The 16,577-nt window shown below is 45.3% G+C and overlaps 1 protein-coding gene and 1 long non-coding RNA gene across 7 annotated transcripts in view; one reads left to right on the forward strand and one right to left on the reverse strand.

Annotated features, from left to right (window-relative positions):
- The window catches only part of LOC139999380 (uncharacterized), a 26,600-nt gene extending 11,869 nt beyond the window's left edge, over window positions 1–14,731 (forward strand). The window contains exons 2-3 of the long non-coding RNA XR_011804796.1: window positions 4,235–4,422; window positions 13,973–14,731. This is a non-coding gene — a long non-coding RNA (uncharacterized lncRNA). The remainder of the gene's footprint in view (window positions 1–4,234; window positions 4,423–13,972) is intronic.
- PCYT1B (phosphate cytidylyltransferase 1B, choline) overlaps window positions 1–16,577 on the reverse strand; it is a 40,028-nt gene that overhangs the window by 13,351 nt on the left and 10,100 nt on the right. For 3 of the 6 annotated variants that reach the window (XM_038168871.2, XM_072027355.1, XM_072027366.1), the window contains exons 1-3: window positions 14,832–14,996; window positions 4,896–4,995; window positions 2,620–2,736 (exon numbers count right to left, since the gene is read on the reverse strand). In XM_038168871.2, coding sequence (XP_038024799.1) covers window positions 2,620–2,736; window positions 4,896–4,995; window positions 14,832–14,948 — 334 coding nt within the window. In that variant the 5' untranslated portion in view covers window positions 14,949–14,996. Of the gene's footprint in view, window positions 1–2,619; window positions 2,737–4,895; window positions 4,996–12,904; window positions 13,011–13,933; window positions 14,067–14,831; window positions 14,997–16,577 lie in introns of those variants that run through there. The other 3 variants (XM_072027376.1, XM_072027364.1, XM_072027359.1) reach the window with 3 other exon arrangements.

A 16,577-nucleotide genomic window follows, 5' to 3' on the forward strand; every position in this document is an offset into this window, starting at 1 on the left:
TGCACAGTAAAAATGTTTGCTCTTACACGAACAAAGTTCTAAATGATTAATTTGCCTACACAGCTCTAAATCATAGCAGAAAAGTTTCTCACTAAATAAACGCTGATAGAAAGTAAGCCATGGCAGTTTTTATAGGAGTCTGTCTCTGAATTTAGTTTTGAGTTCAGCAGATTTAATAGAAAGAGAAGTAAGGCTTGTGCCACGATCAAATGAGAAATTGCAGAAGGAAACCTCATGGAAAGGACTGGAAGACGCTATGATGTGCTCTCGTGCAAAGAACAGAGTTAAAAGCCCAGGAATCCTGCATCTTTAACTCTGTATGTACCAATACCGTATCACATATTGCTTTTAAATTGAGAGGGAGGCAACATCTGCATTACTGGGGGACTATAAAAGCTGGCTGTTATCCTTCTACCCACATAATGTTGCAGGAGAGGCAGTGGCCTGTCCCTGGAGCTGTAACTGTCTGGCATTACAGCTACAATAGCCATTTGATGCCCCAGGTGGAATAGTTTGATACCGTCACCACAGGTCGAACCCACGCCTTTGGGTCTCACTTTTCTGCGACACCTGGACAAACGGTAAATGTGCTTGACAAATGATAAATGCAACATTATTAGTGCTGCAGGAGGGTGTGATAGCAGCCCTGCAGCTGCTGCTTCTTTCTAATTTGAAAACATCAACCTATCAGACAAGGCTCTGACAAAGGCGCAGCCTCTTTTGAGATCTAAAATGGATGTTCTTGCTGTGATGGTAATGAAGGGCCTTTAAAGCAGGAAAAATGTAGGAGGGTTTAGATAGCCCTGGAGTTTGTGCAAAATTCAGTCAGGTAATAATATATATGTATTTCAGCTAGCTAAATGCTACTCTATCCTATTATGTCATTTTTGATGCCTGCTGACAAGAAATTTAATGGAGATCAAAGCATTTGCAGTAGAAACATCCCTTCTGAGATTGTATTTATATTTCTTTACACACTTTATATCATCCTAAAGCTACCCTCCTCTGGAAGAAAGGGTCTGCTAAAATTATTGGAAAACAGTAATTTTTGCTTGAATTCTGTAGAAAGGTTTGATTTTGATCTTTGATTACTATTTATTCATGTACAGTGCAGACACAATATGTCTGTATTTCCTTTTGATCCTGTCATCCTGCTCTAATGACTGACTTGAGAAGGTACAAAAAAAAAATTAGCTCCAAATAATTATTTTCACAATAAGAAATAAAAGGGATTGGTTGTGGTGCCAACCAACATGTATGACACCAGTGCTTTTGCAGCACAAATTGTATGTGGGTGTGGAAAAATGCCCATTTTATAAACATGCTAAGATACAGTGCATTGCTGGGAAAAGGTATTGATGAGTGCTGGCTGCTTTGTCCTTCACTCCAAAAATAAAGGACAAAGTGGAGCTGTGCCAGGAAATTCAAAGGAGCTAGACTTTTGCCTCAAAGCTCCTTCCCAGATCCATGACACCATGACTCCACTCCCCTCCCTTTAAAAATAAGAACAAAATCTATATAACCATCATTTTTTAAGCCTCATTCATTTGCACCTCCATATGCTGCTTCTGCAAGATACCTGTCTCCGGAGAGAACAGGGGATGTTGTTTCCCTCCCAGGAAGCTCCATCTGAATTGCCACCATTCATAAACTTAACAGTAAAATGTAAGATTGTGTTTATGCAGAGATTTTGCCTTTTTTCTGTGTTAGGTCTTTTTTGCCTTCCTTTTAATTGATTTGGGACAAAGACACAAAATCATGTATTTGTAAAGTGTCTGAAGGTTGCATTCACATTCTCTATATCATCATTTCTGTAAGCGTTTGAGAACCAGCTGAATGTTGCTGTGCAATGTTTATGAGAGACCTATCTCAAACCCAAAGGTGCAGGGAAGTTGGAACTGAAATGCATGTTCATGAGGCCTCACGAGAGCAGCGTGTGCACAGCCAGCTAAGCAGGAAACAGTCACTCTCCCTCCGGTGACTTCTCTGGCATATACCAACTGCTGAGCATCTGTTAGCAAGCTGCACAGCAAAAAAGAAGATAGTTGTGGAAAAAAATAAATATGAAAAGAAAGTAACCTGCCTGGGGACACTTATAAGCTGAAAAATATGTTCAAATCATAACCTACATTTAGGTCTCCAATGATAATGGTCTGAATTTAGCTCCTCTGCTGATGTTGAAGGTTGGGCCTGCAGACACAGTACTGACCCAGCAGCCAGGGGACGTGGGCTGTGTCTGACTGGCAGAAGGACTGAAGAGCCAGAAATAAATGAGTGGTTGATCTCATTCACTCATCTCCATCTTTGAACAATTTTGAGTGAATAACTGAAAAAGGTAAATTATTCATATGGAGCTATTCTAAGCTCAGAGTCATGCAGGCACCTGCTTTAACTAGAATGGGAATTGTGCCTGTGCTGCTGAGGGCAGAATTTGACTTTTACTTTAATTGATTCAATTATAAGACATAAGTCAAGGCAAATCGCCTATAGAAAGCCCCCAGAGTGAAAGCAGCATTCAAAGTCATAGTGTATAACCAGCTGGGGGTGAGAGCACAGCAATAACGCTTATGCTGAAGCATAGAAACAAAACTCCAGTGCAAGAAATAACTCTGATCTTACCTCCTACTAATAAGTAGCTATTTGGGAATAGAGTTTTGGCTTGCATAAGAGCTCTAGCATGGCCAGAGTGGAAGAGGTCAAATATCCCATCTGCATACACTCTGACAGGTCTGTCAACTGTAAGGAAAGAAACACAATAGTGATTTTCCAGACCCAAAACAAGTTGCACTTAATTCTACTGGACAAGTTTCTGTTCCCAGATAAGATCACTGTGGAGATTTACCCCCATTCTGATATTCAAAATACACTGTGGGTGAACTTCCAGTGTTTTATGCTGCTTATAACTTCTCCTTCTCTGTGCTCTCTGCTGTTTTCTCTCAGACTTAGCCTATTTATTATCATCGATCATCCCTGTATTTTAATTTAGAAAAAATGTCATCTTCCTGTCTCATTCAGAGTTCCACCATATGTCTTGTTCTTTTCCCTCTGCTTTTCTAGTTAGTTCTGCCTTCTGGATTTTTTGAAATTTTTCCTTTTTTTTTTCCTATCACCTCACTTCTCCACTCTGGTCTGTGTCTTTCTTTTTCTCCACAGCCTCCACATAAACACTTCATTACCCTTTTTTAATACTTCCCAAGATCTCTTTTTCTCATCAATGAGTCTATCTTTTTTTTTTCACCATCCACCTGCTGTCACCCTTGTAACTCTTTCTTTCTGCATGAAATTTTCAGCAGCAGTCTTCAGACAGAAAAGGTAAAACTTGCTTTTCCAAATGACAGACCCGATAACGGTGTGTAGCGGGTTTATGTGGCAAGGTTTTTGTAGTGGAGGCTGCAGGGGTGGCCTCTGTGAGAAGAAACCAGAAACTGCCCCATGTCAGATAAGGGCCCGTTTCAGACAGCTCCAAAGGGATCCACTGCTGGCCAGGGTAGAGCCAGTAAGTGATGTTGTTTGTGCCTCTGTGAGAGCAGATTTAAGAAAGGGGAAAAAAAACCTGCCGTGCAGCTGGCAGAGAGGAGTGGGAACCAGCCCTGCAGCCCCCAGGTGAGTGCAGCAGGAGGTGCTCCAGGCACACAGCAGCGGTTCCCCTGTGGCCTGTGGAGAGGCCCCTAGAGGAGCAGGCTGTCCCCCTGCAGCCCATGGGTCCCCCATAGAGCAGATCTCCACGCTGCAGCCTGTGGAGGAGCCCCCGATGGAGCAGGTGGATGTGGCCTGGAGGAGGCTGCGGCCCATGGAGAGCCCCCGCAGGAGCAGGCCCCAGGCCGGAGCTGCAGCCCCTGGAGAGGAGCCCACACAGGAGCAGGGAGCTGGGGGGAGCTGCTGCATGTGGGGGACCCGTGCTGGAGCAGTTTGCTCCTGGGGGATGGATGGACCCTGTAGTGACCATGAAGGAGCAGCAGAGACGAAGCATCAGGGACTGACCACAGCTGCCATCCCCAGTTCCCCTGCACCACCTGGGGGGCGGACACAGAAGAGCGTGGATGGAGGGGAAGGTGTTTTTAATTTGCTTTAAGTTTCTCACTGCTATAGCTTGGTAGTAAGAGTTAAATAAATTTTACTGATCTCCTTATGCTGAGTCTGTTTTGCCCATTATGATAAACAGTGAGTGCTCTCCCTGTCCTTATCTCAACCCTTGAGCCTTCTTCACATTTTCTCCCCCTTTTCCTTTGAGCAGGGGGAGTGAGAGAGCTGTCATGGTGGAGCTCAGCTGCTCAGCTGAGTAAAACCACCACAGTGCCACAGAATAGCCACCTCCAAGCAAAAGGACAGCAGAGATGATAACAACAAAGATCCAACATTCACGGATTGTACTTCACGTATTCGGGACTTTCTGTGAAATCATTCTGTTCCCCGATCACAGAGGTAAGTCTGGCAAAAATGTCTAGACAGAGTTCAGAAATTGGACATGGTTTCTTTGCAAAGGGCAAATGGCTTTTAAGGCCACTTAAGGTCTGATGTGGTCAACAAGAACACGAGTGAAAGAAGACATTTTCCAGCATACATAGGCAGCATGTGAAGAATCCCCAAAGTAGCCATTAATCAACACAATTTTTAGGCTGTCTGGAGCAGGCTGGCAAGCCTTCCATTTGACCAACATGCAGACACCCATGAAACATCAAACTCTAACTTGAAACATTTCCCCTTGTTGTTTCTCCAGCTGAAGACGACGGTCCTCTAGTTACTTGTTCCTCCCCATTAGCTAATAGCACCAGATACCAGGCTGGCCTTTCTGCTTCCAAACGGAAGGCAAAAGTGAGTATTGATACAGGGCTGTAAGGGAGAGCCTGTGCTTTGGGAGTGCCCATGGTCCTGCTGATGTAGCTCTCCACACATACCTGGCGTTCCCAGGCGGGCTTGTGCAATGGTTAGCTTCTCGTGGGGTGCTCGGCACTGACAGCTCGTTTCATCTGCAAATGGGGCAGGTGCCGTCAGAGTCTGGAAGGGGGGGAAAACACAAGGTCAATTTGTTTTCCCATCGAATAGTTAAAAAAGAACCGTTTAACTGTGTTGTAACCAGGCTTAATGCTGGCTTGTTCCATGGGGACTTTTGCTTTCTGGTCACCCTTCAGCATATACAATTCATACAGTATGAAATATGACGACAATATGGCTTTCTGAATACAACCCAATTCATTGCCTGTCTTGAGAAGCTCAAGCAATGTGAATTGAGAGCAGGTACATACTTGCTCTGTTTGCAGGACAAAGTCAGGTCTGATGGTTATTTGTCCAAGCAACTTAATTCTTGCTTTGGTCTCAACAAATCCAAAGGCCCAAGATGCAAGATGTATCCTCCTATGTGGAAATCACAGCTGGAAAAACTAATCGGGATTTAGAATGCTATAAACAGGCCATCTCCTCACATGCACCAGTTCCTTCCACTGACAAAACATCAGGACAGATGACTGGGACCACAAGCTGTTTTATTGTGTTTTTAATCGGAACCTTAGGCAATTTTGAGGAGCCGTTCAAGATAAAGCCAAGACCACAACCAGAAGTCCCACCTAGCTAAAGCAAGCTGAGCTGCAATTCCTTTCTCTACTCCGACATGTACTGTAACAGTACTAAAATGCTCTGTGATCAGAGCACCACAAGGGTCCTTGCTCTGAAGAGCTTGTAACCTAAAGGTATTACAGAAAGAGTGAGGACGTGTGAAGAATGACGTGGTATTATCTGTCAGGAAACCTGGCTACAGACATTACTTTTTCTGCCCATGTCTCTGTAGGAAGTTATCAGCAATAAGAATCTCAGATATTTATTATCTGCCATATGGTCTGATATGAAAAAAAAAAAAAGCTTCTCCTGCTCTAGGCTTGAAATCTTTATGGAATCACAGAAACAAGCTATCATTAGCTGAGATTTGGGCTGCTTTGTTTTTGAGAAATGAGGTGGTGGTTAAGACAAGCCAAGGGAAATGTTTCACTTACTTTGCCTCCACCATGATACAGCTGGGACCTCGTGACCTTGCACCAGTGGTTTGGCTTGGTTTTGACAGTCACCATTTATACAAGACACAGTTGTCATTATCAGTTTGTGCACCCAGGGTTGATAGTAACAGAATCTCTCTTCCCTCTTATTTAACACTTCTTCAGCTTTCAGATGCTGAATACTTGATCACCAAGCATTTATTTTCTTTAGCATCCCTGAGACATGTTAACCCAAAGACACGTATTGCCTAATTGCTGCTGACCTCTGGGCTCACTGGCTTGTTGCACGGTAAGCTCAGAGAATAGTATTAAAACAGCAAAAAGCGACCTCTGAGATTCACTGCCAGCTCTTTCTGCTTTGGGATTTACTAGTCAGTCTGTTCCCCAAAAGCACTCAACCTTTATATATAATTCTTTTATTTTTCTTCGATTTTTCCTGCCTTTCTTTGCAAGCTCAAGTGCTACAGGAAATCATCCAAGGTAACTTTAATACATTAGTGCTGAAAATCACAGCTTCTCCGCACAGACAAGGCTAAAATTGAGAATCCACGGCAAGCTCCACATCTCTGCTTGGGCTTCACGGGAGGGAAGTGTTTGGCTGGCCACCCACATAGCACAGCGTCGAGCATTGCACATAATCATACAGTGCGAGCTCCTTTCTTTATTTTCTAAATACCGTCTTTTTGCTTCTGTCTTTGTGATCCCTGAGTGCTAACCTGTCTTTTTATCTCCAAGCAAGGTCAAGTTACACAACAGCCCGCACCACCTGGTTCACGCTGGGATAAAGAGGAAGGCAGAAATGTTAAAACAATAATGGCTGTGGTCTGGGGCCTGCAACTGGTAATCAGATCCTAGCTTGGTAGAGGCCGTTGCCTTGGAGATTATTTGAAGAAAATAGGCCTGGTTTGCAGCAAGATTTTTTTTTTTTTTTGACTAGGCAAACACTGTAGTGCTTTTTGACCATGTAAACGCCCGTGCAACACCAAGATTTTCCTTGTGGTCCCCACTAAATGGAGAACTACCACTGTTAGCTTCCCCTCGATCCAGTTTTTGTAAACACTCATCATTACCGCTCACTTTACGGCCAAGGGCTTAGAGCCACACTCGTCAATATTTCCGCTGCTCTCTGGCCTCTCAGTCACTGGATATTGGAATGCATTACACACGGTAAATTAAAATCAGCCAAGTTCTGTCAACGAGAGAATGCGTAGACAGAGAAATACATAACTGTGGTGTGCTGACGGATCAAGTGAAACACAGCAATAGCTCCCAATTGGTACATCCGATATTATTTCATTGTCTCCGGCCCAGAAAAGTTGCCGCAGAGCTTAACAAAAACGTCTGGTGAGTAAAATATTACAAGATTGGTTAGTCTACCAGAGCATAAGACAAAATATTTCAAGAAATGATCAAAACCCAGAAATCATTTATCAAACATCTTTCTGCCTTGATATAATTACTCATATTCTTTCCAGTTTCTTATCAGTAACAACTGGAATTGGGTGAAGAGAGCAAGTAATCCATATCGCAGCCTTTTCATTTTGGTTAATCCATTAAAGTACCGTTAGAAGTTTGCTATAGTTCTGCCAATAATCAGATGGGTAGACAAAGACTTTGTGCAAATGTCCTTCTGTCTTCATCTGACAGACTTTTCCCTTCATCTGTGCCTTTATGATTTTCTGGACACTTACATTTTGTGACCAGCCAAGCAAGCCAAATCACCCTTGCATTTTGGACCAAAGTAGGCTTCTGAGACCTGCATCACCCTGTAGCATGATTCTGCGATGCAGGGTGCTCTACAGCCTCAGTGTGAGTTCAGTGATGAATTATCTCATTTTGATTGCTCAGCACCTGCCTCTTGCTTGGATTATTTGATATTCTTGCACTGGAAGCTTTAGCAAATTCTCCCACAGTCACCTATTCCCCATCTTTCACCATTTCACAGTCCTCTCTCTTTTCTCCCCTCAGTCACTTTTTTCCATGCTGAAGAATGCCTCGGAGCTTCATCAGCACACAGTAACATCTTGCATTCCCCAGATACGTGAGTCAGTAAGAGCAGAGTGCAGTGTGGTAGGCAGCACCCCCCAGCTGAGCTGGTTCTGTGGCCAGGACACTTTACGAAGAAATCCTATATGACGGATGGAAGTAGCTCATTTTCAGGTGTATCTTGATGCTGCCTTTTTATTATCCCTCCTCACAGCCTCTCAGGCTACTGTAACCATTTAACTTAGCTGCAATTCAGCAATATAAATATTAAAAGCTTATGTTCCCAAAGAAAGTGGAAGGTGTTTTGTAGAGGAACAGGAGTCAAACCACTGAAATGACACTTAAAAAGCACGAGCACCTTCACGCCTTCTTTTGTTTGCAGTCTGTAATAGGAATAACTAGTTGTGTTTCTTTGTTTTCTGTATTTCGTTTTCTTTTAACACAGCAACAAGACAGAAATATTTTTGAGAAGGGGCAAACATAGACCCATCTACATAATACTGCACCTGCCATTATAGTTCTGCCTGCAGGGTAATTGCATGCAACATGTGCTAATAGAAGGAGCTACTTTTTTATTTATTTGATTAAGACAGCTACACTATCTTGTTCACTGCACAACAAAAACAGGCAAAAAGGTCATTCTCTGGATGGAGAGCACAGCTATACATCATCGAAGGTTTTGCCAGTAACACTTCAGATCTTGAACCAGTACAGCTATCCAGGCAAAGTTTTGTAGGGCCTGTGCTTATAAAATAATTAAACTGGCAGGCAAATGCTGTGGGAGGTATGATGCTGTAATCTCCTCTCGTCTGCGAGGCAGTATTTAAAACAGATAACTGATTTCACTGGAACAAATCACGTGGGGAAGGTCTACTCATATGAGGAAAGATTATTTTGGGAACCTGCTCCTGATGTTGGCAAACAGTAATTACAGAGCAGGAAACGCTGACATCGGTTTTAAGGAGCATTTGTTAAGAGCAAAATGCTACTGAAACTCTTTAAAGGGAACCAAAAATGCCTGCTGAGTTTCTGAAGCACGAACACCCTTTGCAAGTGGAAACACTCTCTGAAGGACTACCCAGGTCTTCTCTTAGAGGTTCAGGAGTGAACGGTATGAGAAATGAAAATCCCACTGTCTGATGGATTTGTGACCTTTAGTAACTTTGGTCCAAACAGGTAAATTTATGAGCAAGGAAGTTGCAATTGAATGTTATCAGTGGGTGCCTCAAGGTAAACTTCTCACAGATGAACAATTCCAGTATGAACCCATGAAACAGAAGAAAACTTGGCTTGTTCTCCAACAGCTCTGCTGACTCTGAGAGGTGGATGTAACAAAAAATAGAGCAAAGAAAGCATACATAAAACTTCAGGTTTAATACAGGCAAGGCTTAATCTCCTGAAATCACTCAAGCTATAGCTGAGATACTGGGAGAACTTGGCCCAATTTCAATCCCTGCTTGCGCTTCTACATAAAGATACTTTATCAATTATTTCAAGTCAGATGTATTGTAGCTCTTTCATATAAATCATCACTCAAAATAGTGCTATGTTGGGAAAAAAAAAAAAAAAAAAAAGACTAAAAGACTTTTCCCCCAGCACAAGGCAAGTATTCTCCGCAGTTCCCCAGCTGGAACACAAAAACATCCTGGGATGAGCTACGTTCCTGCAGGAAGCGCAGTGCACTTCTGTAACAGATCTCTGATGTATCCCATGCCTTTCACAAGAGCTTTTTCACTGTAAGCCTTCTGTCTGTGTGTGCGTAGGGAAGGAAGGCAGATTACCTGGGAACAAATGTGTAAGCGCACAGTTCCAGCTGCCCTGGCACAGGACTCTAGATGTGTGGCTATACACTACATGCAATTCCTGTATCTGTAGTGTTGGCTTTCTTCTTACATTTCTTACATATGTTATGTTATAATTTGAATACATTTTGGGGGAGAGAGCAGAGAAACCATTCACATTGGTTTTCTACTTGAAGATACGATACAAACCTTCATAGTAGCAACAACAACACAGCTTACAGAACTTGGTAACATTCTGCTAATAAAGCTGTTTCTAAAATAGTATCAAAGATATGTATTTGCAAGCAAGGAATACAATGCACAGAGTGTACTGCTTGCTCCCTGTGTTTACAGGTCATCCGTGAATCCTGAAAAAAAGCACATCTGTAGGTTTGTGACCTGACCAATACAGGTCGCAATGTGTTTTTGCAGAGACTATAGCATTTTGGAGTGTGTACTGATGAGATGTTCTTTGATGCAGCAAAAGGCACATCACAGCAGATTTCTGGTGCCTACAGGCCATTTTTAAAGTTATTTTTTAAGCATGGCAAAGATTGCTACGTGCTCCCAAGTGTGAACCATATTGGGCATTTTTAAGAGTTTGCACTTTTGTGTAATAGCCAGCATTTACAAAAAGTAAAATTTACCAGAGCAGACACCAAGCTTGTAAAGGAACTAAAAGATATTTGGGCAAATAAAGTCATCCTGGGTTCCTCTAATGTCAGGCTTTTTACTTACATATTTATGCTTAGTTCCAATTTGAAGTAAACAGATGGCAGACCCCCTAAGAATTAACATCAGGTGAGAGAAAACAGACACATGGGACACTTTTGTAAACACAATAAAAGCCCCTAAATTTGGCACTAGCTCCTCTGGTTAAAACTGCATATATCTGTTAGTCATACATGAAAAATAATATGAAGATATATGGCTCATGGAAGTACAATATCTGAAATAATTCCAAAAGGATGCATCAGACCCTGTCAAAACACTGTTTGCAAATAAAAATGAGGTGAGGCATCCAGGGATGAAAATACAAAGAGCCAAGGCACGCAGGTTTTACTTGCAATTATTTCAAATGTTGTGCTTAACATTTCATTGCTTAACAGCAGCAATAAGAAAACTGTCTAGCAGAGTCTAATGACACCTCTATTTCACTGTCATTTCTTAAAAAAAAAATAAAAAAATAAATAGGTAAAGCAGCTGCTACCTAAAATAACATGGAAGCTGTGATCTTCAAGTGTTCCTGCGTCTCATTCTCCAAATCACTGCAATATACTGGCCCCAAGGTATCTGGTGCCTAATTCCTACTGAATCATAACAGTCTGTAGCCTCTGAATCTCGAGACAAGGCAGCAGAAGTAAGCCCGGGTTCGTGAGCAGTTGCTGGGATTGCCAGGGTGAACCTCAAATAGCCCCGATGCTTACAGTGCCTTGGCAGAACATGCTTTATCTGCCATATGGATAGCTTCTAAGTCTCCAGCTAGTCCTGCTGCCTTCACAACGATGATGTTAGGCAGAAAAACCCAGCACAGTACTTCCACACACAGGGTGCTGGTGTCCCTGGCTGCACAGGCAAACGGGACCCGGCTTGCTATGGCAGCACGCACATCCCATAGCCGTGACCTTGGGCAGACCGACCCTAAAGTCCTGAGAACAGCTGCTTAATTCCTTCCTGGCCCTGTACCCACCAACATCCCACCCAGCAGCCACAGGCCCGCCAGCCACCCACCTGCCTATGCCCTCTCCTCCCCTGTGGTTCACCTCGGCTAATTCGGGTGCTTTTTGTGCCTAACCTCCCCTGCACGTCGCAGAAAGGCCTTTATTCCTCACTGGGGCGTAACCTCACATTAGACCAAGGCACAACGAGCTAGGTACTGCCACGGAAACATCCATTTCAGTGTACTTCATTCCCTTAACTGACCTAACTAACCCTAAGGGCCTCAGCCAATTTTGAGAATATTATATTGGCACTCAGGTCCCAGCAGTACTTTCCCAGATCTTCTCACTGAGGCCTATGTTGGATGACAGAGACATGAAACAGGAGGAAAAGAAGCTCTCTGTATGTTGAAGGGAAGGACGAGGCCAAGCAGTAGGTTCTGAAGTTTGTTTTCAGGTAAGTTTCGATGTGTATTCGTTTTTGCTTTATTTGCAGCACTGTACTTATAAATTGCCATTGTTTCTTTTTGTGAAAGACACTACCTGGCATAGTCCTGATGAACAACATGGGGTGTTGAAATGTCTGTTTCTTTTCTGCGGGTTGAGGATTAGCAGTTCTCAAGGTGCACACTGACCCTTCAGCGAGCTACCCATGTGGAGGTTTTTATGCGACCGAAGTTAAACTCTTGACCCCAAGGGACTTGCCTTTTTCTTTTCAGAGGGCTTTATACTTCCTCTCTTGTATTTCCTCCTTCGGTATCTCTGCCATCCACTTAGACTAAGGGCCTGCCTCACTTACGGGCCTTTTCAGTATAGGTAGACACAGGCAAAGCTTCAGGGGATTCCCACACCGAGATCTGGAGCCTATCAGTGGTCTGCAGCCCTTAAAGTTACGTGGGGGCAACTTCCATATTGTGGATGTATGTCACGATATGACCAGGAGCAACGTTTAAAAACAATGCAGTTAAAATAATGAAGGCCCCTGCGACCGAACCATGGATATTCCCGTGGCTAAGCAGCAGAAGCAATGCTCATTAAAAGAAAAAAAGTGATTGGACAGTGATAGATTGAAAAGTGGCCTAACCCAGCAGTTTGGTCCAGACAAGAAATGGGTAAGCACAGAACTATGCAGACCAGGACTGGTAAAATGCTATCTGTTTTTTCTCTTGACCACAAAACTATTAAAATCACCAGTAGGGACAAAGCTGGAGGCTCTAGTTGACCTGTTTCTCTGTGGTGCACTGAGACTAGGACACGTGGGTCACTCTACAAGAGATTTTCCTGGCATCCAAATACATGGACATTGAGAACATAAGGAAGGCAAAGACTGAGTGAAAGGTGGATTGGGGGAATTGACTGAAGCAAGACTGCTCATTAATACCCTAGTCGGTTAAGAAAACCCAAAGAGTGTCTTGGGAAAAAATTAATGGCAATTTATATCACAACAGTACTACACAGTGGAAAACATCAGCCTTCAATACACATTGAAACTTACCTGAGATTTGCCTTCAATTTGCCCTGTTTTCCTGCTCATTGAAGGACACAGGGGTTTTCCTTAGTCCTACTGTGAAACTTCCTGCCAAGCTAGCAGACTCCATAGCCTAAAATCAGAGGACCTAGTGACAGATATCCATTAAAAATATTCACAGTTCTAAGGCTTTAAATAAATAACTCCTTTTTCAATGAAGCGGACAACAACTGTTTCAAAAAACAAACAAACAAACAAAAAACTAATCCCTTTTTCATCTTTTAAAATGTGGGCTCCTTCGTAAGTTTACTATCCTCTTTTAAGACAGAGAGCTTCCTAAATACAAGCATATACTAAGAACTTGGAGGCCCAGATAACTCATTTCAGAGCCGTGTAATAACCAAAGAGAAGCATCAAAAAGTCCTCTGTAAATGCCAGACTGGTATTGCCCTGCGGTACCATCCTGTGGTTCAGCAGAACAGGCCGATACTAAAACGTTAACCGAGACATACAGCTCTTTCAGATATACGGATCAAGTATGTGACTTGTCCAGTGATCCACCACTGAGCATGCTGACTTCAAAGCATTGGGATCAGAAGATGTGCTGAAAATATTTAAAAGCGTCTGATGGGAGCTTTAAGCTCCCACTACTACTCCACATCTGCAGGGCTGTGATTAACTCTTCTGGACACAGCCCTGGATTCTTCCCACTTGAGACACGGCTTTGTTAAGGGGAACTTGACTGCACTTGTCTGCAACATTCCTTACACCCTAACCAAGTCTGGTAGGTCCCATTAAACTTCAGTTTATTATTTATTTTTTTTCCTGAAGACAATGTATATCTGCTGGCTGACAACTTTATAAGTTGTCACTTTATATATCACTTTATAAGGACACTTTTTCCATAAGTCTTGATTCAGCTGAATGTCTCCGCTGCCCGTTATGAATTTACTGGTACCCATGAAGATCTAAAACACTGTAATGAATCCCTGCTTTACTTGTGTACTCTAGCTGTCACCCTAATTTCCAGAGGAATTATACTGGAATAGGTGATACCATAAATACTGGCATCATGTTGTCACTTCTTCCTTTCAGGTCTTTTAAAGCGTCAGCCTGCGCGGGGTGATGTGTTCAGACGGGCTGCTACACCTCGGCTTTTGACAGAGAAATCCTCGCGTGTACGGACACCCTGCAGGAACAGCACGTGAGCCAACTCCAAACTCCCACTAGGAACCTCCACAAAAGCATCCCTTGAACAAATTACAGACTTTTCTTTAAAGTTCACTCCAATTATACCACTAGCAAGCAGAAAGCGTCAATTTAGGTCAACTCCACCGCGCGCTGCTATTCCTCGCCACGTTAAATGTCTCGACTACCGCGCTGAGCTTAATTACCAAAGTCTGGTTTTTAAGCACGCTTTAATTAGCACCACGACTGAGCCCGGGAGCTGGGCGAGCCGCTTCCCCGTGCCCAAGCTGTTGCACCAGTGGCAGACCTGCATGCCTCGGGGTGTCCGCGGGTCTGGGGGCTGCATGCAGGTGCCACCTCCACCAACACCTCCACCGAGGGGTGATGGCGGGGTTTGGGGAAACGCCAGAAAGCAGCCGGGTTGTGCTGGGGCAGGGGGCCTTGAGCACCTCAGCCCTTGCGGGGCTGGCACTGTGCCCATGGGGCTGGGGCCTCACTGGGCTCCTCTGCAGGACCACAGCGCATGGGCTGGGCTAACCTTCCCTTCCCTTCCCTTCCCTTCCCTTCCCTTCCCTTCCCTTCCCTTCCCTTCCCTTCCCTTCCCTTCCCTTCCCTTCCCTTCCCTTCCCTTCCCTTCCCTTCCCTTCCCCTTCCCCTTCCCCTTCCCCTTCCTCATCCCTTCCCCATCCCCGTCCCCTCCCCATCCCTGCCCCATCCCTGCCCCTCCCCACCGCATCCCGTCCCCTCCCCACCTCCCCGCACTGACCAGGCGCGGCTGGGGGCAGGTGTGCTCCAGCTCCTCCATGGCCCCTCCCGGCCGCTCATCCCCGGGGCGTTTCGGGAGGCCGGGCTCTGACTCAGCACCGCGGGCGAGCACGGGCATGGCCGCGGGCAGCGCCCCCCCCCCGCCCCCCGCCCACCTGCCCCGCTCCGCTCCGCTCCCGCCCCCCCCGCCCGGTCCCGCTCGGGGCCGTCACGCGGGTGCCCGCCCCGGGGGGGGTCTCCCCGGGAGCCTCCCGCGCGTCGCCATGGCAACCGGGCGGATCCCTCCTACCCTCCCCTCCCTCCGCGCCGCGCCGCGCTCATTTGCATGCGGCCTCCTGATTGGCTGGCTGCCGCCGCCGCCACCGCCCCGCGGGCGCCCGCTAGCCGGAGGGGAGGGGCCCCGTGAGGCGGGGAGGGAGGGTGAGGGGGGGGGGGGGGAGCGGCGCGGCTTGTTGAAATAAAAGCAGAAATAAAGAGCCCCAAAACCGACCGAATGGCCCCCAAAATAAAGGAGAGCTGAGCTACGAGGAGCCTCCGTTTCTCAGGGGGCGAGGCGCCCGGCGCACGGGTGCTGAACGGACAGCTCCCGGCCGTTACCGGCTGCGCGCTGCCCGCCCCCTGCTGCTCCGCCCCGAGACGGGGGGATCTGACCCCAAAATGAGTGTTCTGACCAAAATTTGGGGCTCTGGCCCAAAAATGAGTGCTCTGGCCAACGGAGGTGCCCTGATCGAATGCGGTTCTCCACCCCAAAAGGGGAGTTCTGACCCAAAAATGGGTGCTCTGACCCAAAAAGGGTGCTCTGACCCAAAAGGTGTGCCCTGACCAAAGGGATACTTCGCCCCAAAAGAGGGTTATCTGCCCCAAAAGTGGGTGCTCGTTTCCCCAGGACAAGTATCTCCCTTGCAGCATTATTATCAGCTAAGTGGTGCCAGAATCTCAAGGTGGAAGTGGAATACCTCTGTTGTTGCTCACTTCTTTTCCAACTTTGGGAGGTATTTTATACTAAAGCTTTCTTGCCTTCCATTTGAAGAGCGTGATCAATAAAATGTTTGGTACCTCATTAATAGAGAGAGTTGAAATAATGGCAAACGCTCTGGTGAGCAGGCAGGGGAAGGCTGTGGGGTCTGTCACGTGCATCCAAATGGGCTTTGTCCCAGGCCACCCTGGCTCTGAAGATCTTTGTTAATGTTCTGGTTATAGGTTCTTGGACAAGGCATCCTAAACTGCCTCTTCGTCTTGTTGTGGGGGAAAATGGCCTTTCAAAAGGCTGGAGGATGTGCTCTTTACCCTCTAAAATAAATAAATAAAAACTAGATTTGACTGGAGAAGCTGCGTGGATGACCTTCTGGAAATCCTTACCAGCGAGACAACTTTTAGAAGACCAGTGGAGAAAGAGTGATGAGCGGGATGGTTCAGGCATCTAATTTCTTTTATGTAACCAAATATCTTGCATCAGGCTGAGCATGGTCTCTTGGGCATCCTCCTGCCACTTCTTCGGAAGTAAACTGCACATATAGCCACTGCCTTTAACAACAGAGCTCCTGGCAACAACTGCTTGGGCAGATAATCAAATAGACATCTGATGCATAAAAATCCTGTCCCATGGTGCATAAATTGATTTCACATGCAAACGAGCCCAGAAACCATGATCCAATCCCCTTAATGCTAATTCCAAGATCTGAACTGAGTAGACAGCAAACGGAAAATTTTTAATTGCAAGGAAGGTTCCCTCTGAGACGTAGTGGTT

Source organism: Anas platyrhynchos, chromosome 1 (assembly GCF_047663525.1).
Source record: "Anas platyrhynchos isolate ZD024472 breed Pekin duck chromosome 1, IASCAAS_PekinDuck_T2T, whole genome shotgun sequence".
NCBI lineage: Eukaryota > Metazoa > Chordata > Aves > Anseriformes > Anatidae > Anas > Anas platyrhynchos.